General features: G+C 44.8%; 1 protein-coding gene and 1 pseudogene across 2 annotated transcripts in view; one reads left to right on the top strand and one right to left on the bottom strand.

Moving 5' to 3' along the window:
* The first annotated feature begins 8,620 nt into the window (after positions 1-8,620).
* The window catches only part of CMTM8 (CKLF like MARVEL transmembrane domain containing 8), a 137,401-nt gene continuing 123,636 nt past the window's right edge, over positions 8,621-22,385 (top strand). For both annotated transcript variants that reach the window (XM_023192284.1, XM_023192283.1), the window contains exon 1: positions 8,621-9,060. In XM_023192284.1, the coding sequence (XP_023048052.1) occupies positions 8,914-9,060 (147 nt within the window). In that variant the 5' untranslated portion in view covers positions 8,621-8,913. The remainder of the gene's footprint in view (positions 9,061-22,385) is intronic.
* On the bottom strand, positions 13,773-13,947 carry LOC111526528 (annotated as a pseudogene).

Below are 22,385 nucleotides of genomic sequence, written 5' to 3'. Positions count from 1 at the left end.
TGCACAAGGTATTTTTAGCAGCCACTGCCTTGCGATTTCCCATGATTCCACGGAACTCCTAGAGCAGGTCCTCCAAACTCAGCTGATCTTTTCTCTAAAACCAATGTCCATCTCACTTGGGCTTCATCCACAAACACAGTCATTCATGGGTTTCCATCCGCTTGTCATTAATGCTGTTTCCTTCTTTGAATTGGGCCCCTTCAAGACATGTTTCAGGTAAACCTGCCCTTTCTTCAACAAACCTCAGTTATTTTCTGCTCTGCAACCTGATTTGGGGTTAACTAAGCCACCCTACAGAGGACAAAGTTAACTGTGTGTATCCACCCACCCCCACCCCATCCTCCAGTCCTCTTACTGATTTTTGTGGAAAAATGTATGTGTGTATACATTTAAGTATATATAGAAATTTAAATTTTCTACTGATTTGTCAAAGCAATTGCTAAAAAAAGTAAAAAGTCTGAAGACCAGGAAAAGACTCAAGGATTTCACCCTTCTAAGATTATACACACACACACACACCCTGTGCCCTTTCACTATCTGGAACAGGATGTGAGTATGGTTTGACCTCAAGCTTCATAAATGCTCATTGATGGAATGTCCTGCCCCTTGCCAAGCACAATTTAGTGAATGTTTATTGAAGGAATGGAGAGGGAGCAGGGATGGCCCATTGTCTCCTATGCTGCGGGGGCAGAGGGTTGAAACTCCCTGTAGCTGCATTTCTCAGCAAACACACTGGTCATAATGCATCTTGTTGGGACAGGTGGTGTCCCTCCTTCTAGAATTTCCTCCTCTGTCCTCTTGTTCTTTCCTTAGCTAACTTTGAATGGCCCTTGAAAACAGTTTAAATGGCTGCTCCTTGAGGAAACTGCCTGAGCCCCAGGCTGACCTCACCATCCTCCCCTTACATGGGGGTGGCCCTGGGCCCACCTGTGGCCTGGCAGGGGTCCCACCCATCACTGATGTACTGGTCTCTCTCACTCTCTTGATGACCTATTCATTACGGGAAGGGATAGTGTCTTATTGAGTTGTATATTTTAATAGTGAGTGGCATATTAGATAAATAAATGTTGAGCCAATGGATGCAGCTAAGAACTTTGAGAAACCCATCTTTCTCATTAAGATCAAGACTCATAAGAATTTTGTCTTAAAAGAGACAGGGTATTGCTCTGTTTCCCAGGCTGGAGTGCAATGCCACAATCATGGCTCACTGCGGCCTCAACCTCCTGGGCTCAAGCGATCCTCCCACCTCAGCCTCCCAAGTGAGTAGCTGGGACTACAGGTATGCGCCACCATACCCAGCTAATTTTTGTATTTTCTGTAGAGACAGGGTTTCACCATGTTGCCTAGGCTGGTCTTGAACTCCTGGGTTCAAGCAATCCGCCCACCTCGGCTTCCCAAAGTGCTGACATTACAGGCATGAGCCACTGCCCCCACACAGAAAATTTTTTTTATAATTAGTGACCTAATAAAATTATTCAAAGAGTTAAGATAGTGCTTGGCACAAAATAGGCCAACAATAAATTAGCTATTATTACATCTTCTAAGAATGCCTACTTCTAAATAAGTTAATTCTTAACATCTCTCCACAGTCTCCCAATCTGAAACTTCCCTGGCTCAGAAAGCCCTCTTCTGCCATTAGCAGCATCCCATTTGTTTCACGTTTTATTCACCACTCTTCTAAATATTTCCTCCAGCTACTCTGCGCTTAGAGTCACCCTCTTGACCCAAATTTTGTGTCCTCTGAGGCCTCTGGAGGGCCTTGCAGGGAGGTTGGGGTCTGAGGCAGCTGGAGAGAGAAGAGAAAGTCTCCTTGCTTTGTCTGAATCTGAAGGCATCAAATGATGGTTCTCAGATATGCTTGTTTGGCCCACAAAGGCGACACACTGTGTTTTGAAATAAAGGATACTAGCTGCCAATATTTATTAATAAAAATTGGGATTTCTGTCAACACGAGACCAAAATTCTTTTTTTTTTTTTTTTTTTTTTGAGATGGAGTCTCGCTCTGTCACCCAGGCTGGAGTGCAGTGGCGCAATCTCAGCTCACTGCAAGCTCCGCCTCCCAGGTTCACGCCATTCTCCTGCCTCAGCCTCTTGAGTAGCTGGGACCACAGGCGCCCGCCACCATGCCCAGCTACTTTTTTATATTTTTAGTAGAGATGGGGTTTCACCGTGTTAGCCAGGATGGTCTCAATCTCTTGACCTCGTGATCCGCCCGCCTCGGCCTCCCAAAGTGCTAGGATTACAGGTGTGAGCCGCCGCGCCCGACCACTAGGCCCAAATTCTTTTAAGGCAATAATCAGGTGGGGCAGAAACTGAGATGGCCCCTTTAGAGCATTCGTGCTCCTGTTCACCACAGACTCCCTGCCCCCACCCCAACTCCCTATTCTGCCCCAACGGAGTTCAAATGCTGGGGCTGATTTCACGACATTCGCAGTTTCTCCCAGTGTTATTTTCCCCATAGGAAGAGGAAAGGGAAGTATTTCTTGTCCCTGTGTCTCAAACTAAAGAGAAAAATGTGAGTGAGACCCAGGAGGTCATATGTTTTGAGAAAAATACAGTGAACATACTCTTTGTGTAAGTAAAGAATTTGATACAAAGTTAATATGTAAGCCCAAATGTGTCTGGTTCAGAAGAATACAATTCAAGAGGCCATTCTGAAAACAATCTGGCTCAATCCACTTATTTTCTTACCTTATATGCCTCACCCTGTTGTCATTTGGGCTGCAAACCTCTGGTCAAATTGACACAGCCTCTTGGAACTCAAATCCACCCGAGATCCAAAAGTTCATTAGTGAATGGATGTAGGTTCCATCTCTTCCTATTTTCAAACTGAAGATGGACTAGGCTGACTGGTGGCTTTGGGGACTGGAGTAGGAAGAACACTCTTACTTCTCAGCCAAGCTCCTGATTTCTTTCCCTACAAGACAAGTATTAATAGCACGATGAAGGGAGGCAGGAAGTTCTAAGATGGATAAACCACAGAATCCAGTCTGCCTGGAGAGTGTGAACTACTGTTTGGATTAGAGAGCTCTATTTTTAATCAACCATAAGTAATTATTTTTATTTTCTTAACTTTTCTTTTTGAAACAATTTCAGTCTTTAAAAAGTTGCAAAAATAGGCTGGGCATGGTGGCTCAGGCCTGTAATTCTAGCACTTTGGGAGACCGAGGCGGGTAGATTGCCTGAGCTCAGGAGTTCAAGACCAGCCTGCGCAACATGGTGAAACCCCGTCTCTACTAAAAATACAAAAAATTAGTTGGGCATGGTGGTGGGCACCTGTAGTCCCGGCTACTTGGAAGGCTGAGGCAGGAGAGTCACTTGAACCCGGGAGGTGGAGGTTGCAGCCTGGGCGACAGAGTGAGATTCCATCTCAAAAAAAAAAAAAAAAGTTGCAAAAATAGTAAAAAGATTTCATATAAACTTTTACCCAGATACTCAAAATGTTAATACTTACCTGAGTACAAGAATTAAAATCACCAGGCGCGGTGGCTCACGCCTGTAATCTCAGCACTTTGGGAGGCCGAGGCAGGTGGATCACAAGGTCAGGAGATTGAGACCACCCTGGCCAATATGGTGAAACTGTCTCTACTAAAAATACAAAAATCAGCCCGGCATGGTGGTGCGAGCCTGTAATCCCAGCTACTCAGGAGGCTGAGGTAGGAGAATCGCTTGAACCAGGGAGTTGGAGGTTGCAGTGAGCCAAGATTGTGCCACTACACTCCAGCATGGTGACAGAGTGAGAATCCATCTCAAAAAAAAAAAAAAGGACTCAAAATCATGAAATTAACACTAATACAATGTTATCATTGTATCAATGTAACACACAATGTTTATCTGGTCTATACAATTTATTCTGATTTCACCAATTGTCCCACTATTGCTCTTTTTCCAGCCCAGGCTCTAATCCAGGATTTCACATTGCATTTCACCGTCAGGTCTCCTTAGTCTGTTTTAGTATGGACCAGTTCCTCAGTGTTTGTCTTTCATGAACTTGACACTTAATAAACCATCTCTCAATTTCAGTCTGTCTGCACCCTCCTCAGGATTAAATTCAAGTTATGCATTTGGTAAGAATATCACAGAAGTGATGTTATATCCTTCTCACTATATCATATTAGGAGATATATAATGTTTGGTGACATCCCAAAGGTTTCTCCCCTGTACAGTTATGAATTTCAAAGGGAGAATAGTATCTTCTGAAGACTTTGAAATGATATCTTTTTGTTATTTTCTTTGTTACTTCTATTTTTTAAGAGATGATGTAAATATCCTTTTTCTCATCACACTTTCGCCCAACATCCATTGATGATTCTTGCATGAAACTACCATAATTTTTTTTTTTTTTTGAGATGGAGTCTCGCTCTGTTGCCCAGGCTGGAGTGCAGTGGCGCTATCTCAGCTCACTGTAAGCTCCACCTCCCAGGTTCACACCATTCTCCTGCCTCAGCCTCCCGAGCAGCTGGGACTACAGGCGCCCGCCACCACACCTGGCTAATTTTTTGTAGTTTTAGTAGAGACGGGGTTTCACCATGTTAGTCAGGATGGTCTCCATCTCCTGACCTCGTGATCCGCCCGCCTCGGCCTTCCAAAGTGCTGGGATTACAAGTGTGAACTACCACGCCTGGCCTAAACTACCAGAATTTAAAACTAGAATAACAGTGAGGAGAAACATAAACCTATGAAAATTACCTAAAAAACGGGAATGTCCCTGGTCCTCTCTCAGAGAGCAGGTGGAAGTTATAAGCTGTCCATTGTTTTCTTTCAATTATTAATGAGTCCTGGGCTTCCACTGAATGGCCTTGACCCCACAGACCTTTGAGAGTGCTGTGTCTCATAACTTTGGCTCATTGGGTAATATGGCCTTGTGGCATCCATATTTTAGACTCTGCATAAATCCTTTACCCTACACTCCATGCTAACAGATCTTAGATTTTTCTGTATCTATTTGCACAGGACCTGCTCATCTTGGCACATGCGGTGTCACTTGGGCTGTACCTGTTTCCATTTTCTTCACCATTTTTACAAATCAAATACTTCCCAGAAGTCTCAGCTTGAAGCTCTCTTCTGCATTAAGGCATTATAGGGGTACAGGGCTTAGCTTTTCTTTTGACATTTTTCTGTACTTAAGAATGAAGTTTGGAGCCAGCATGGTGGCTCACACCTGTAATCCCAGCACTTTGGGAGGCTGAGGTGGGAAGATCACTGGAGTTTAGGAATTTAAGACCAGCCTGGGCAACAAAGTGAGACCTTATCTCTACAAAAAAATAAAAAACGAATTAGCTGGATGTAGTTGTGCCTGCCTGTAGTCCCAGCTACTCAGGTGGCTGAGTGGGGAGGACTGCTTAAACCTAGGAGGCCAAGGCTGCAGTGAGCTGTGATTATGTCACTGTACTCCAGTCTGGGTGACAGAACAAGACCCTGTCTCAAAAAAAAAAAAAAAAAAGTTTGGGCCTCAGCATTCGTTCAATACCTCCTATAGCAGGGGGCAGACAAGGAAGGGTAATTCATATCTCTTGAGAAGTAGTAAAAAGAAGTGCATAAAATCAATGAATTATAAAACAAAAAAGAAAAGAACAAAGCTCATGGAAATCCAAAGAAATCACAGAAAAGGCATTTAAAATGGACCATGAAGACTGCAGATTCTGAGCTCTGTGTGAAGGTAGGAGGCTTTTAGGCAAAGAGGAAAGCTGGCTATGGGCATAAAGTGATCACACTTACAGAGATATATGCAAAGTGTATCTGGGGCTGAAACAGTATGCATTCTAGAGTGGTTGAGAAAAGGGATCATAAGAGATAGGCTGAACTATCTTATATAGGCCTTTATGCTGTGCAGAGTGGTACCTTAACCTGGGGTTTCAGGACAATAATTCTTGCAGGAAGATGGAAGGTGGACAGGATAAGGGTGTTATTGGAAGAATGGGCACCAATCAGTAGAGTTTCAGGTGGAAGATAATCACCCAAATGTAGGCAGTAGTTAAAAAGGGGCAGATAGTTTTCAAGCAACCAGTGTATACTTTTTTCTCTCCAATTCTGAAATCTCAAAAGCTGAAAACCAAACATTTTTTCCTGAGCTTGCATAAAACATATTTGGTAGAAAAACATAACCTAAACTGATGCAAAGCTATTTATTATCTTTGTCTTTATCTCACCTAGATTAAAAGACAGCCATAATTCTTTACTGCTCCTCCTATCCACAGGTGGTGTCTGTTTCCCCTCTGCGTGAATCTGGCTGGCCTTGTCATTCATTGGCTTAGACCAATAGAATGTGGTGGAAATGAGTCTATGTAGCCTTCAGGGCTGGGCCTTAAGAGATCTGCTTCTGCATTTGCCCATCTTAGAAAGTCTCTTCCAGTAGCCAGCTGCCAGGTAGAAGCCCAACCACCATGAGCTTATCCATACCGTTAGAAAGCCCAAAGTTGCACGGAGAGGCAAGTTGAAAGAGCACTGAAATGCTCAAATGGGAATGAAGACTTTTTGGATTTTCTAGCCCTGCCAAGTCACCAACTGAAAGTAGCTGAGTAAATGACTCCAATCACACCATGCAAAGCAGAAGAACCTGCCAGCCAAACCCTTCCCAAATTCCTGACACAATAGATTTCTGAGCAAATAAAATGGTGATTTTAAGCCACTAATGTTTTGTGAACATTTGTTACATTGCAATAGATAATCCAAGCATATACTTATGTAATTCATGATTTTCTTTGCAGAAAATTAGTAGTCACCCCAGACCTTACCGAAGGTACTATGTAATATACGATACATGCACATTTTACCTTTCTAAATTGAAAAACAAAATCTGAATTTAGAAATTCATCTGACCCCAAGAATTTTAAGAGAGGATTGTCCTTTGTATTATGGAAATAGAGTTGTCTAGACTCCCTGTCTTTTGCGTTCACTAAATGTCATGCATGATGGTTGAATCTCCTCCAGCCATTTCATGTATGTATCTATTTCCCCATACTCATTAACAGTTTCTCTAAACCAGCAGCTAACTTCAGCATGCATCAGTGTCTTTTGGAAGGCTTGTTCAAACACAGCTTCCTGGCTCCACCCTCAGAGTTTCTGATTCAGTGGGTCTGGGGGTGGGGCTTGAGAACTTGCATTTTTGATAAGCTCCCAGGGAACTTACCTGCTGTTGGTTCAAGGACCACTTTGAGAACTACTGCTCCAGGGAAAAGTGTTATATTTTAAATTTTAAGAATTTACCCACCAGCCCAAAGTGCTTACCAAATACACATGGATGGAATTTCTCCGCATCTTCCATCTTTGCCATGCTTTTAAAGCCTCCACTTTTACTCCCAGAGGTCTTCCTGGCTAGGTCCTAGACTTAAATGACATTAATTCCTTGTCTTATTAGATTGTCGCTTTTGCTTTCTTCTCAGCACATTCGATAAGACACTGTGAAGAAAATGTCCCTTGTGATCTCTTTTTTAACCTGTCTTGGAACACATCAGGAGAAATGCCTTCACTGTGAATCAAAGTTACCCTCGATTTATAGCCTTTTCTTCCTTTTCTTATTTCCTTTTCTTTTGGTGGCTTCCAGATGTTTCTTGCTACCGTTTCACAAAATAGAAGGAGGGACCAATAGGAAGATAATCTTTTTGTTTAGAGGTCCATCTGTCAAAGCCTGCATTTTAGAGACTGCATTACTGAGGCCCGAAAAGTAGAGCCACTGGCCCTGGGTCATACAGCCGATAAACGCAAGCACCCGAGCTCAGTTCTTCCTGACCCTGTTACAAACTGCCTCACTAAATGAGGACACCCATCTGCTTCCCATGTCAGGAAAGCACAGCTCATTTGTCCTAAAGTTAACTTTACACAAATCACACCTTTCAAGCCTTCTTGAAACTTTTTTTTTCCCCTCAAGGGTGACGGGACGGTCACGCTGATTCATCTTGGCCAGGGACCCCAAACATCTCCCCTCCTCCGGCCCAGGCGCCGTCACCCAGGCTCCACGGGTTCGCGGGACACAGCGGAGGAGAGCGCCTGGAAGCGTCGCGCCCTCAAAGCCAAGCGATTAAGTTGGTTCCTCAAATTGTTCCCGACAGGAGGGGCAGGAAATAACACCGGGGTCTGGCGGCGGCCGAAGCAGGAGGGGGAGAAGCGCGGGCCGACTCCCGGGCAGTGCTGGCGGCCTCTCATCGATCTCGGGTCTAAGGTCCGGCCGGGTCATCATTCCTGCCGTTTCCCCAGCATTCGCGGTACCACATCACTCCCTGCCTCGGTCGTCGCTCAGTCACTCCCTCCGCGCCGAGTCCTGGAGCGGCGGGGTTCCTGGAGGCCTGGGTTTCCCTAAGGGGCCCCAAGGCCAGCAGCCCCCGACCCGCCCAGGTGGAAGGAAACAGGTCACTGGCGGCCGCAGGCCTGGGCCAGGCGGGGCCTGACAGAGGCAAAAGCCGGGAGGGGGAGCGGAAGACGGCCGGGAAGACCCCTGCGCCCTCTCCTCCGCGCCGCCCGCCGGGCTGCCAACCCAGCCACCCTGGGTGCCACGCGGCGCCTTCTCGGCCGCCGGGAGTCGGGCAACAGGTGAAGAGGCCGGGCGTCCGCTGCGCCTCCGCGGGGCGGTCCCTCTCCTGCCCGCCTCCCGCCCGCCCCTCTCCACGCCCCCTCCCCTCCTCCGGGCCTCCACCGCCTTCCCGGCTGCCCGGCAGCCTCCCGTCGCTCGCTCTCCTCTTCCTTTAGGGCCCTGGCGCAGCTCGGGAGCCCGCGCACCGAGGCGCTAGGGGCGCCGCGCACTCGAGGGACACGCGCCGCGCCTGGACAGCCCCCGGCGGGCGCTCCCTCGCACCCCCTGCCCCGCGCCGGCCGCGCTCCCCTCCCCCGCGCCTGTGTCCCAGGGGCGCAGGGCCGCGCGTCCAGCCGCAGACCCGCCGGGGGTCCCCGGGGACGCGCCAGCCCGGCAGTGGCTAGACGATGGAGGATCCGCAGCGCGCCCGCTCGCACACGGTCACCACCACCGCCAGCTCCTTCGCAGAGAACTTCTCCACCAGCAGCAGCAGCTTCGCCTACGACCGGGAGTTCCTCCGCACCCTGCCCGGCCTCCTCATCGTGGCCGAGATCGTGAGTGCCGAAGGGCCGGGGGTGGCGGGGGGCTCAGCTGGACCCCGGCGCGTGCTTCCGCCGTGCTTCTCGGGATGGAGCCTGCTCAGATCTTCCCGCGGGCTTTAGGGAACGGTTTTGCTCAGCCTTGCCTTCTTCCCAAAGTGCAAGACTGTCTAAACAAGGTCCAACAAACTCTGGCTGTCCTGGGAAGAAAGGGTTGTGATCCTCAGGATGTCTTGCTGTGGGAGAAATGCAGCTTGTTGGGCCCTCTCGGTGCGGCAGCAGATCCTGGGAGCAGGATACTTGGGTTAGTGGCTATTGAGTTTGTGTTGAGTGTCAGAGACACCTGGTGCCTTTCTCACTTGATCTCCACGTGGATGGCTTCCTCCCTGAAAATAAAGCTTTCCTAAGATCAGGGGAAGAGGAAAGGGCTTCTTTCTTTTCCTAATTTATCTCCCCGGTAGTAACATTGAGGTGAGTCAGGAAAATTTTACTGAATAAAATCCAAGTGCCGCAACCTGTTTTAGGACCAAAGAGGTCTTTTGCAAGGTGCTGTGCACATCCTGGTTTAGGCTCAGAACATTCCTGGGAAGGAGGCAGGGCATGGGCGTTCTTCTCTCCATTGGAGGGCATAGAGGCTGGAAACTCACGTGATCTCCCCAGAAGTCCCAGTCAGTCCTTCATGGGCTGAGAAAGAACTGGAGCCCTGTCAGCAGCTAGAGGTGGTCACTGTTTGAGTCTTCTTCGTGTACCAGAGCCTTGTCAAGCCCTTCAGATGTCCTCATACCCTCGTGTAATCCACACGACCACCCTCCCCTGTGAAGGCCTAGAGAGGGGACGTAAATCACACCGGTGGATGGTGAAGCGTGGATTCAAACCCAGGCCTGCCTTTCTGCAGGGCCCTGCTAATAACTGCGAACAGTTGAGACAGCTTCCAGCTGCCTCAGCAATGCCCTTCTGCCATCTCTCATAGACTTCTGTTAAATATTTGGGAATTCAAATCGAGCCTGTGTGGGAGTTAGAGAATGGGCACGCCATCACCGTGCAGAAGTGACTGAAGACCTGGCCGGTTCCTTTGAGAAACCTGAAGTAAATCCTGTGTACCTCAAGTAGCTTGCTTGCTCCCCCAGTCTCAGATCCCACCCGGACCTGCTCTGTGAAGCTCCTGGTGGTCATAGTGCACATAAGGTATGAGAAGTGTTGGCTTAGCTCGTCTCCCAGCTGGTTGTCTCAGCGGGTATTGAGGACTTCAGGAGACTCAAAAGCCGAAGGTATTAGAATCGCCTTGCAGGGCCTGGCTTTTAGGACTTCAACAAATATTTGCTGTGCAAATGGAGGAGTTGGCAGGCTCCTCTGCTTCAGCAGCGCAAACAAAAGCTAAAATGAGGGAGATGGGCCTTCTACCTTGGGGTGGATTTGGGCCAGGCATGAAGCATAATGCCTTTTTTTTTTTTTTTCTGATTTATGATCAATATGCTCTGTGTACTGCACTTTTCAGGAAATACAAAGTGAAAGAAATGTAAATGGCCCACAATCCCATTACTAGAAATAGTCACTGTTGACATGTTAGCATGTGTCCTTTTAGATTTCATATAAGTTTTTTGAAAAAGATGGGAAAACATGTAAGCAAAATCACCCTTATTACCACTATAGTTTTTATTTTTGACAGATAATTATGCACTTTTTTGTTTGTTTGCTTTGTTTTGAGACAAGGTTTTGCACTCTCAGCCTGGGGTGCAGTTGGCACCGTCATGCCGCCTTGACCTCTCCGGCTCAAGCGATCTTCCCATCTCAGCCTCCCGAGTAGCTGAGACCACAGGCATGCACCACCACAGTTGGATAATTTTTAATTTTTTTTCTGAGGACAGGGTCTGTCTGTGTTGCCCAGGCTGGTCTGAAATTCCTAGGCTCAAACAATCCTCCCACCTTGGCCTCCTAAGGTGCTGGGATTATAGGCATGAACCACTGTGCTCCACCTTATGCCCATATTTTAAAGAGTCGGTCCTACAGGCAGAAATGTACGTTTCTCTGTCTTCATCTCTTAGAGCTCTAAACAGCATGTTTATAATGCTGGTTTCTGGTGTTCCCTCACCCACCCAGTGGTAGACATTATCCGTTGCCTTTCTACTCTGAAAGGTGAGGCTTTAGCTGGGATGCCCTCTTCCCCGCCTCCAATTATACATACCCTCTTCCTGTCTCCCAATTAGGTCCCCACTTATGATGGTTCAACTTAGGATTTTTCAGCTTTACAGATGTTGTAAAAGCAGTATGCATTCAGTAGATATCATACTTTGAATTTTGAATTTTGTTCTTTTCCTGTGCTAGTGATACGCGGTAGATATTTTTTCATGATGCTGGTCAGCTCTCAGTCACCCACACCATCACCAGCGCAAACCACCCATCCTCTCCAGCGTGCTGTGCTGCCGGGTGATTCTGCCAGCCGTAAGCTAACCTAAGTGTTCTGAGCACGTTTAAGGTAGGCTAGGCTCAGCTATGGTGTTTGGTAGGCTAGGGGTATTAAATGCATTTTTGACTTTGGATACTTTCCACTAGGGTGGGTTTTTCAGGATGTAACCTCATTGTTAAGTCAGGGGACAGCTGTGTAGTCTTCAGGTGATTTGGGTTAGATCAGCCAGTGTTGACCTATGACACTGTACATACCACTTACAACTGACCCACTGAGTGAACTATGAATGCTTTTCCTTTCCTGCCCAATTTCTTGTTTGCCCTGGTGTTAGTAATTCTGTTTTCTCGTTTCACATTTCTCCAGCTATTTAGTCACTAATTTAACCCTAGTTATTTAAGTCTCCTGTCAAGAAGCTGAGAGACTTCGGGTATTCTGTCAGAATCATCCTCATGACTGGCCTCTCTGGGAGCCTCTGGCCTGGTGGCCTGCGCACAGCTGGCCAAGTGGGCTCTCCTGCACCATCACCCTGAAGATTCTCTTCCTTTCTTTCCTGGGTTGGATCCTCTGCTTCCCATGTCCAGTGTCCTCTGTCTTGCCTTGCTTCCACTGGGGGGACACAAAGTCTCTTGTAGTTTTCTAAGAAAGCATGCATGTGGAAATGGAAATTTGCACCTTTCAGAATATCTTGATTCTATACACAATTCCTAGTTCGACTAGGTAAAGAGTGTTAGATTGAAAATGTTTTTCTTCAGAATTTAAAATGTATTCTTTTATTGTCCTTTAGGTATTCTGATCTAGTGTTGTTTTGTTTTGTTTTGTTTGAGATGGTATCTTACTTTGTCACCAGGCTGAAGTGCAGTGGTGTGATCACAGCTCACTGCAACCGACCCCTCCTGGGCTCAAGTGATCCTCCCACCTCAGCCTCCCAAGTAGCTGTGACCACAGGCATGGGCCACCATGTCTGGCTGATTTTTTGTGTATTTTTGGTAGAGACAGGGTTTCGCCATATTGCCCAGGCTGGTCTCAAACTCCTGAACTCAAGTGATCTGCCTGCCTCAGCCTCCCAAAGTGCTGGGATTATAGGCATGGGCCACTGCACCTGGCTGTAAAAGTTTTTATTTCAATTATTTATCTCCCTCTAACCCTGACTTCTGGAAATGTGTTGAACCTTCTTTTTCCCAGAGATCTAAAATATCACAATGATGTACCTTCATTTGAGTGTGTTTTCTCCCAGTGTACTGGGCACCTGGTGTGTTCTCTCAAGTAAGGGAAATTTACGTAAGCTTTAGGAGACTCCTCCCCCGTTTTACAAACATATTTTTAGTAAACAAAATACAATTTTTTTTTTTTTTTTTTGAGACAGAATCTGGTTCAGTTGCCCAGGCTGGAGTGCAGTGGGTCTCATAATGTCACTCAGGCTGGAATTGAGTGGCGCAATCCCAGCTCACTGCAACCTCTGCCTCCTGGGTTCAAGCAATTCTGGTGCTTCAGCCTCCCAAGTAGCTGGGATTATAGGCGTGCACCACAACGCCTGCCTCATTTTTTTATTTTTCATAGAGACAGGGTTTCGCCATGTTGGCTGGGCTGGTCTCCAATTCCTGACCTTAAGTGATCCACCCACCTCAGCCTCCCAAAGTGCTGGGATTACAGGTGTGAGCCACCTCACCCAACCAAAATAAAATAATGGCTCTTTTAAAAGTTTATAAAAAATAAACATTTATACATTGTTGGTCGGGCATGGTGGTTCACGCCTGTAGTCCCAGTACTTTGGGAGGCTGAGGCCGGCAGATTGCCTAAGCCCAGGAGTTTGAGACCAGCCCAGCCAACATGGTGAAACCCCATCTCTACTGAAAATACAAAAATTAGCCCAGCATGGTGGTAGGCATCTGTCATCTCAGCTACTCAGGAGGCTGAGGCAGAAGGATCACTTAAGCCCAGGAGGTCGAGGTTGCAGTGAGCTGGGATTGCGCCACTGCATTCCAACCTCGGTGACATTGTGAGACCCTGTCTCAAAAAAAAAAAAAAAAAAAATCACATTCTTTTAAGTTAAAGGTATAGGTTGGGAGTGTATCCTTGGACACATTTTCGGATAACTGTCTTCTCAGCTGCAGTTCACTCAGACTGACTTTTACATTACAAATTCAGGAAGGCAGTATAGCTCACTGTGGTTGAATGCATTTCACTTGTGTTCAGTTTCTGGTTCTGCTCTTCACCATGTACAGTGTGAGCCATTCTTTCAGTTGGAAAGTATCTCATAGAGTTGTCAGGACCCGAACCACACAGCTGTGCATGAAATGCTTAGCAAAATACCCTGGATTGCTCTTCAGTTATCTCCTTGTCTCATTGCCTTCTCTTCAGCTTCCAGTTTTTGCTGCTTTGCTTCCAGCCTTTTCCTTTGGTATATTTTAACTCCAGCAAATGCCAGACAGAGAATTAGTGGTTTCTCTGCCAAGATATTATAGCAGCAGGGATGAGTATTCAAGCGTCTTCCAGTTCATGGTAGACCAACTTTGAATTCACTCCTGATCAACATAGCCCAGCCTCCAGACAAGTATATGAGGAGAGGGAGCTGTGGAAGGTCAAGTCCAGGGAGCTAGAAGGTTTGATGGTTTCTGGCTGCAGAACCACCTGCCCTTATCCTGCACATAAAGCAAGACCTTACCTAAGGAGTTTTTTTGAGACTGTCTCACTGTGTCACCCAGGCTGGAGAGTGCAGTGGCTCAATCATAGCTCACTGCAACCTGGAACTCCTGGGCTCAAGCAATCCTCCTGCCACAGTCTCCTGAGGAACTGGGACTACAGACATGCACTGCCAATGCCCAGCTAATTTTTTTAGAGACAGGGTTCTCACTATGTTGCCTAGGCTAGCCTCGAACTCCTGGCCTCAAGCAGTTCTACTTAGGCCTCCAAAAACACTGAGATTGCAGGCATAAGCCGTTGCAGCCAGAAGATTTTTGTTTAATTTGAATTTTCTCTTTCCATTTTCTCAGTTCTTTCTAAAACTCCTTTTATGCTTTTTTTCTTTGCATATGTTTTCTCATGATTGTTTTTCTAACTGATCTGTGACCTGCTGATTGCCTTTACTATTCCGTGAAGATTTTTCATGGTCTTGGATCTTTTGAATTATTACCATTTTCTATCTTAAAGAAGTACCGTACCTGGTTTCCCCAGTTTTCTATTTTAAAACTAATGTGTTTCTAGGGTTTACTAGCATAACAAGTGCTGTAGCAATCTTTTTTCTTTGTCTGTCTGTCCACATTTGTCCAGTGCTTTTCTTGAGGAAAAGTTCCTTGAGTTAAATTGTTGGGCTAAAGGGTATATAAATTTAAGGATTTTGTGACATAGTCTGAAGTTATCTTCCCCAAAGTTCTACTGGTTGAAACTGTCATCAATAGTATGAGCCTTTTAAACTAAAAATGCTTTTAAAAAATTCCAAATGTTAAGGATCACCTTAAATAACATACTGTGTTTTATTGATTATAATGGGTACTTCTTATTCATGTTTTAATATCTGAATCAGGGTACAGCTTATAATTGAGGGTTTCTTGGATCTCATGAAATGTGGACCCGTTGATTCTTTATCTGGGGATAGAGGAGAGTGTCTGTTTCAAAACTTTGCAGTCCCATTCCTGAGACTAAGATATACCTACCCGCCTCCCCCCCCAAGAAAAATGCTACTTTCTGCCTTGTGAAAACAAAATACTGAGACAAAGAATTACTAAGAACCTGACTTCCTGCCTGAACCTGGGGAAATGAAATTATACAGAGGACAAAACAGTGTTTTTTCAAATCCCTTGCCAAAATCGCTTGCTCTGGCTTTGAAGGTGAGTGGTAGTAGCTGTCCCTGTTAAAACACTCAAGGCTGTGCCAATGTAACATCATGTGGAAACCAAACCATGGTAGTTTCCTTCCTTTTAAAGTTCTGTAACAAGCTAGAAGCAATCCAGTACTTGACCTGTGAATTGTAGGATGCTGTGATCTCGTAACTATTACAAGTACTTGAAGAATGAAAGTGATTTGTAAGAAGCTGAGTAAATTGTGCCCTTCCTGTTATTGATGACTTCAAAATGAATTATAGTATCCATGTAATAATGTTAGGTCACCTTTTTTTTTTGAGGCGGGGTCTCGCTCAGTCGCCCGGACTGGAGTGCAGTGGCCGGATCTCAGCTCACTGGCAGCTCCGCCTCCCGGGTTCCCGCCATTCTCCTGCCTCAGCCTCCGGAGTAGCTGGGACTACAGGCGCCGCCACCAATCCCGGCTAGTTTTTTGTATTTTTTACTAGAGACGGGGTTTCACCGTGTTAGCCAGGATGGGCTCTATCTCCTGACCTCGTGATCCGCCCCTCTCGGCCTCCCAAAGTGCTGGGATACAGGCTTGAGCCACCGCGCCCGGCCTAGGTCACCTTTTATTTATTTACTGTCATGAGCAAACTTAGTTGGGAAGGATAAATAGGGTTTACTGAGAGTTGGAATTTTAATTATTCTATTGCCCTGTTGAGTTCCTTTAAAAAATAGTGAACATGGTTTCCATTTCTTAAGAGCAATACCCGACATTTGTAGAAAAAACTTTTATTTATTAATTTTATCATTGTTGTTATTATTTTTAGATAGAGTCTTGCTTTGTCCCCCAGGCTGGAGTGCAGTGGCGTGATCTTAGTTCACTGCAGCCTTAGCTCACTGCAACCTCTGCCTCTCAGATTCAAGCGATGCTTGTGCCTCAGTCTCCTGAGTAATTGGGATTACAGGTATGCCCGCCACCACGCCCGGCCAATTTTCGTCTTTTTAGTAGAGACAGCGTTTCACCAAGTTAGCCAGGCTGGCCTCGAACTCCTGGCCTCAAGTGATCCACCCACCTTGGCCTCACAATTGTTCCAGAATTTAAGTTATATATTATCTGTAATTTTTTTTAAAGCGTAGTTTCTTGTAAACTACTCTGTTTCCTCCTGTGACCATCTGTGCTGGATACCTTCCATTTGTCCTTCACATTCCCTCTCCACCGTGATCCTGTATGGACTTCTTAAGGTCCTCCCTGCCCTCTGATGTCCCACTGACCGTATCTACTGGTATCATCAACACGAGACTCTCGGGTGAGAGGAGAGCAGGTTCTGGACCTTCATTCCCCAGGGTTCCTCCCTGCTGGGTCTCTGCTGGTTGTCTGTGTCCCTGTACAGAAGACAGGCTACCTAGCAGCTCTCTGCACACTGCTCTTTTCCCCGACTTTGATAACTGTTCGCTCACCCCCGCTTCTGATTGCCAAGTACTGCCCTATAGCTTGTGGTTTTCCTGCACCCTGCGGTATAAACAACATCCTTATTAAACCCTACTCAGATTACCCAATCTGAATGTGCCTGCTCTCCTGCTGAGACCTGATATATTACCTGTTTTCATCAATGATTAATTTCTCATGACATTCATAATGGCCACATAGTATTCCATAAATATCCAGGCTCCTACTGTTCAACGTATGTTTATTTCCTTCTTTTAAACATCTTTTAAGCTAAATCTTTCTGGATGTTCTTTAGTGTTTTCTGAGGATGATTACTTAGAATTGATAAGAGGGTATGTGAATCTTCTTTAAAAATAAGTTTATTGGCCAGGCAAGGTGGTTCACACCTGTAATCCCAGCACTTTGGAAGGCCGAGGCGGGAGGATCACCTGAGGTCAGGAGTTCAAGACCAGTCTGGCCAACATAGCGAAACCCCATTTCTACTAAAAATACAAAAATCAGCCGGGTGTAGTGGCGGACACCTGTAATCCCAGCTACTCTGGAGGCTGAGGCAGGAGAATCGCTTGAACCTGGGAGGCAGAGGTTGCAGTGAGCCGAGATCGCACCACTGCACTCCAGCCTGCATGACAGAGTGAGACTACGTCCCAAAACGAACAAACAAAAAAGATTATTAAGGTATGCAGTAAATCCACATTGTTTAGTGTAGAGTTCTATGAGTTCTGGCATTTGTGTTTTTGAAAAATAGCTTTATTGAGATATAATTACATATAAAATTGACCTTTTTAAAGCCTGCAACTCGGGGGTTTTTAGGATATTCACAGAGTTGTATAGCTACCACCACTGTCTTATTTTACAATTTTTTCCCCCCCTGGGATGGCGTCTCGCTCTTTCGCCCAGGCTGGAGGGCGGTGGCACAGTCTCAGCTCACTGCAACTTCCGCCTCCCAGGTTCAAGCAGTTCACCTGCATCAGTGTTCTGAGTAGCTGGGATTACAGGCCACCATACCTGGCTAATTTTTTTTTTTTTTTTTTTCCTGAATTTTTAGTAGAGATGGGGTTTTACCATGTTGGCCAGGCTGGTGTCAAACTCCTGACCTCAAGTGATCCACCCACCTCGGCCTCCCAAAGTGCTGGGATTACAGATGCGCACCACCACGCCCAGCTAATTTTTGTATTTTTAGTAGAGATGGGGTTTAGTAGAGATGGGGTTTAGTAGAGATGTTGGCCAGGCTGGTTTCGAACTCCTGGCCTCAAGTGATCCACTCATCTAGGCCTCCCAAAGTGATGGGATTATAGGCATGCGCTACCATGCCCAGCCGAATATTTCCTCTTTTAAAAATTTTAAAAAATGTCTTCCTACTGTCACTACTCTTATTCAAAGAAAGTTTTCACCCCTCAAAAACAACTTCATCCTTATTAGCAGTCACTCCCCATTCCTCCCTTCCCTCAACCTTTGGTAACAACCAAGTTAACTTTCTATCTTTATGAATTTGCCTATTCTGGACATTTCACATAAGTGGAATCCTATGTGGCCCTTTTGGTCTAACTTCATTCACTTAGCATCATGTTTTTTAGGGTCATCTATGTTGTAGTATGTATCAGTACTTCTTTTTTTTTTTAATTGTCAGATATTTCACTGATGTATACATTATTTTGTTTACTCATCAGTTGATGGAGTTGTAATAGGTACTTCGTGTTCATGTTTTAATATCTGAATCAGGGTGCAGCTTATAATCGATGCCAAATTCATATACTGCTAAAACAAACAGAAACCTGGCAGCTGGGATTTCAGTCTGGATTCTGTTGAATCTATAGATCAATTTGGTGAGTACTACCATCATAACAAAATAAAGTCTTAGAACCTATGACTTGGGATGTTCCTATTGCCTATTACGAATAGTGCTGCTGTGAACTTTCATGTACAAGCTCTTTCTTTTTTTCTTCCTTCCTTCCTTCCTTCCTTCCTTCCTTCCTTCCTTCCTTCCTTCCTTCTTCCCTTTCTTTTCTTTCTTTCTTTCTTTCTTTCCTTTCTTTTCTTCTCTTTTCTTTTCTTTTCTTTTCTTTTCTTTCTTTCTCTTTCTTTCTTTCACGCAGTCTCACTTTGTTGCCCAGGCTGGGGTGCAGTAGCGCAATCTCGGCTCACTGCAACCTCCGCCTCCCCAGTTTAGATGATTCTCCTGATTAGCCCCCTGAGTAGCTGGGATTACAGATGCCTGCCAGCACGCCTGGCTAATTTTTGTATTTTTTTAGTAGAGACTGGATTTCACACATTGGCCGGGCTGGTCTGGAATTCCCTGACCTCAGGTGATCCACCTGCCTGAGCCTCCCAAAGTGCTGGGATTACAGGCAAGAGCCACCCTGCAGCTGGCCCAAGTTTTCTTTTTTTTAATTAACAGTTTTGTTTTTTTTTTTTAGAGACAGGGTCTCACTCTTTTGCCAGCCTAGAGTGCAGTGGCATCATCATAACTCATTGTAACCACAAACTCCTGGGCTTGAGCAATTCTCCCCCTCAGCCTCCAAGTAGCTAGGACTCCAAGTGTGGGCCACCATGCCTGGCTAATTGTTTAATTTTTTGTAGAGACAGGGTCTTGAACTCCTGGCCTAAAGTGATCCTCCCACCTTGGCCTTGCACAGTGCTGGATTACAGTCATGACCCACTCTGCCCAGCCTATGTACAAGCTTTTATGTGTACATATGTTTTCAGTCCTCTTGAGCATTTAGCAAGGAATGGAGTTACTGGGTAATGTCATATCTTTATGTTTAATATTGAAGTGGCTCACGCCTGTAATCCCAGCACTTTGGGAGGTCAAGGCAGGCAGATCACTTGAGCCCAGGAGTTAGAGACCAGCCTAGGCAACATGGCGAAACCCCATTTCTACAAAAAATACAAAAAATTAGCTGGGCATGGTGGTGCGTGCCTGTAGTCCCAGCTACTCGGGAGGCTGAAGTGGGAGGATCACTTGAGCTAGGAAAGTTGAAGCTGCAGTGAGCTGAGATTTTGCCACTACACTCCAGCCTGGGTGACAGAGTAAGATCCTGCCTCAGAAAAAAAAAAAAAAAAAAAAAAAAAATTAAAGCACTGCTAGACTGTTTCCAAAGGGACTGTACTGCTTTATAATCCATGCTGCAACATGAGGGTTCTAATTCTTCACTTCCTCGTCAAGACTTATTTTCTTTGATTCTGGCCATCCTAGTGAATGTGAGATCGTATCTCATTGTGGGTTTGGTTTGCATTTTTATAATGACTAACAATATTGAGCAATCTTCATGTGCTTAATGGTCATTTGTACATTTTCTTCAGGAAGCTTTTGTCCATTTTAAAAATGGGTTAATTTGTCATCTATTGTTGAGTTGTACAAGTTCTTTACACACTCTGGGATAAATCCCTTGTCAGATATATGATTTGAAATACTTTTCTCGCATTCTGTCTGTTATCTTTTCACTTTTCTTGAAGATGTCCTTAGAAGTGCACAGGTTCTTAATTTTGAAAAAGTCTAATTTTTATAGTTTTTCTTTTGTCATTTGTGCTTTTGATGTCATATCTGAGAAGGCTTTGACTAATCCAAGGTCACAAAGATATTCTCTATTTTCTTCTAAAAGTTGTAGGTCTTATATTTAGGTCTACGATTCATTTTGAGTTCATTTTTGTCTATGATGTGAGGGAAGGGTTTCACCTCAATCTTTCACATATGGATATCAGTTGTCCCAGCACCATTTATTAAAAGACTGTTTTTCTCCCATTGAATTATCGTGGCACTCTTGTTGAAAATCAAATGATCATAAATATGATGGTTTATTTCTGGATTCTCAGTTATATTTGATTGATGCACATCTCTACTCTTATGCCAGTACCATGCTGTATTGATTACTGTAACTTTGTAGTAAGTTTTGAAATTCAAAATGTGAGTCCTCCAACTTGGTTCTTTTTCCAAGTTGTTTTGGCTATTCTGGGCCCCTTGCATTTCCAAATGAATTTTAGGATCAGCTTGTCCTACAGTGCCAAAACAAACTACTGAAAGCCTGGTGGCTGGGATTTCAGTCTGGATTCTGTTGAATCTATAGATCAATTTGGTGAGTACTGCCATCATAACAAAATCAAGTCTTATAATTTATGAACATGGGATGTCTTTATATCTATTTAGGTCTTCTCTAATTTCTTTCAACAATATTTTGTAATTTTCAGTATACATGTCTTGCGCTTCTTTTGTTAAATTTATTTCTAAGTATTTTATTCTTTTTGAGGCTATTGCAATTGGAAGTATTTTCTTAAGTTCATGTTTGGATTGTTCAGTGCCAGATTATAGAACTCCAATTGAGTTTTTATTTCTCTTATTTTATATAAAAAATTTATACAAAAAAATTACAAGGTTTCACCATGTTACCCAGGCTGGTCTCAAACCCCTGAGCTCAAATGATCCACCTGTCTCGGCCTCCCAAATTGCTGGGATTACAGGCGTCAGCCACCATGCCCAGCCTCCAAATGAGTTCTATATCCTTTCTCTTGTATTCTATAACTTTGTTGACCTAATTTACTAGTTCTAATAATTATTTTGTGGTTCGACATATGTTTTTAAGGCTTTTGGTGTTGCTGCCAAGTTATACAAAAAAGTTCATAGCAGCTTGCATTCGAATGGTGTTTCAGCATATAACAAGATTTGTTTCTGCAAATACTCAAATTTTCTTTAGATATTTGCCAACTTGTTTGGGGTAGGAGATATTTGGAATAATAAAAACCAATTTGGCATGGGCACCAACTGGTCAGAGAGAACATCAGCTATAAATAATATTCAGGGGAGCCTGGACATGTGAAAAAGAGCAAATTGTTTTTATTTGCATTTCTGTGATCATTAAAGTCGAACATTTTAAATATGCTTATTAGACATCTATTTTTAATTAATTAATTTATGTTTTTTTGAGACAGGGTCTCACTCTGTTGCCCAGGCTGGAGTGCAGTGGTGTGATCATTGCTTACTGCAGCCTCAACCTCCTGGGCTCAGGTGATCCTCCCACCTCAGCCTCCCAAGTAACTGGAACTACAGGCACACACCACCACACCTGGCTAATTTTTTGTATTTTTGGTGGAGACAGGGTTTTGCCATTTTGCCCAGATTGGTCTTGAACTCCTGGGCTCAAGCAGTCCACCTGCCTCAGCCTCCCAAAATGCCAGGGTTACATGCCTAAGCCACCATGCCCAGCCACATGTTACTTTTTATTACTATTCATGCCACTTTTTTTGTCAGAAATTCTAATTTGTATGAAATTTAAACTGTTAACTTCCTTTAGCCTTCTGGGCCTTACTTAGCTAAACAGGGCTTCCCTAGCCCCAAGGTTACACAAATACTTGAAGAAAATATAGGAGAATTTTTTTTTTTTTTAATATTTGCTTTTTTGGTTGGATGTAGTGGCTCACACCTGTAATCCTAGCATTTTGGGAGGCTGAGGCAGGTGGATGGCTTGAGCTCAGGAGTTTGAGACTAGCGTGGGCAACATCATGAAACCCTGTCTCTACAAAAAACACAAAAATTAGCTGGGCGTGGTGGTGTGTGCCTGTAGTCCCATCTACTTGGGAGGCTGAGGTGGGAGGATGGCTTGAGCCAAGGAGGTGGAGGTTGCAGTGAGCCATGATCGTGCTGCCACTGCACTCTAGCCTGGGCAATAGAGCGAGACCCTATCTCAGAAAAAATACAATAAAAATATTTACCATCTTAAAT

The sequence above is a fragment of the Piliocolobus tephrosceles genome, chromosome 2, assembly GCF_002776525.5.
Source record: "Piliocolobus tephrosceles isolate RC106 chromosome 2, ASM277652v3, whole genome shotgun sequence".
In the NCBI taxonomy this organism is placed as follows: Eukaryota; Metazoa; Chordata; class Mammalia; order Primates; family Cercopithecidae; genus Piliocolobus; species Piliocolobus tephrosceles.
This window is presented reverse-complemented; position numbering and strand designations above follow the sequence as displayed.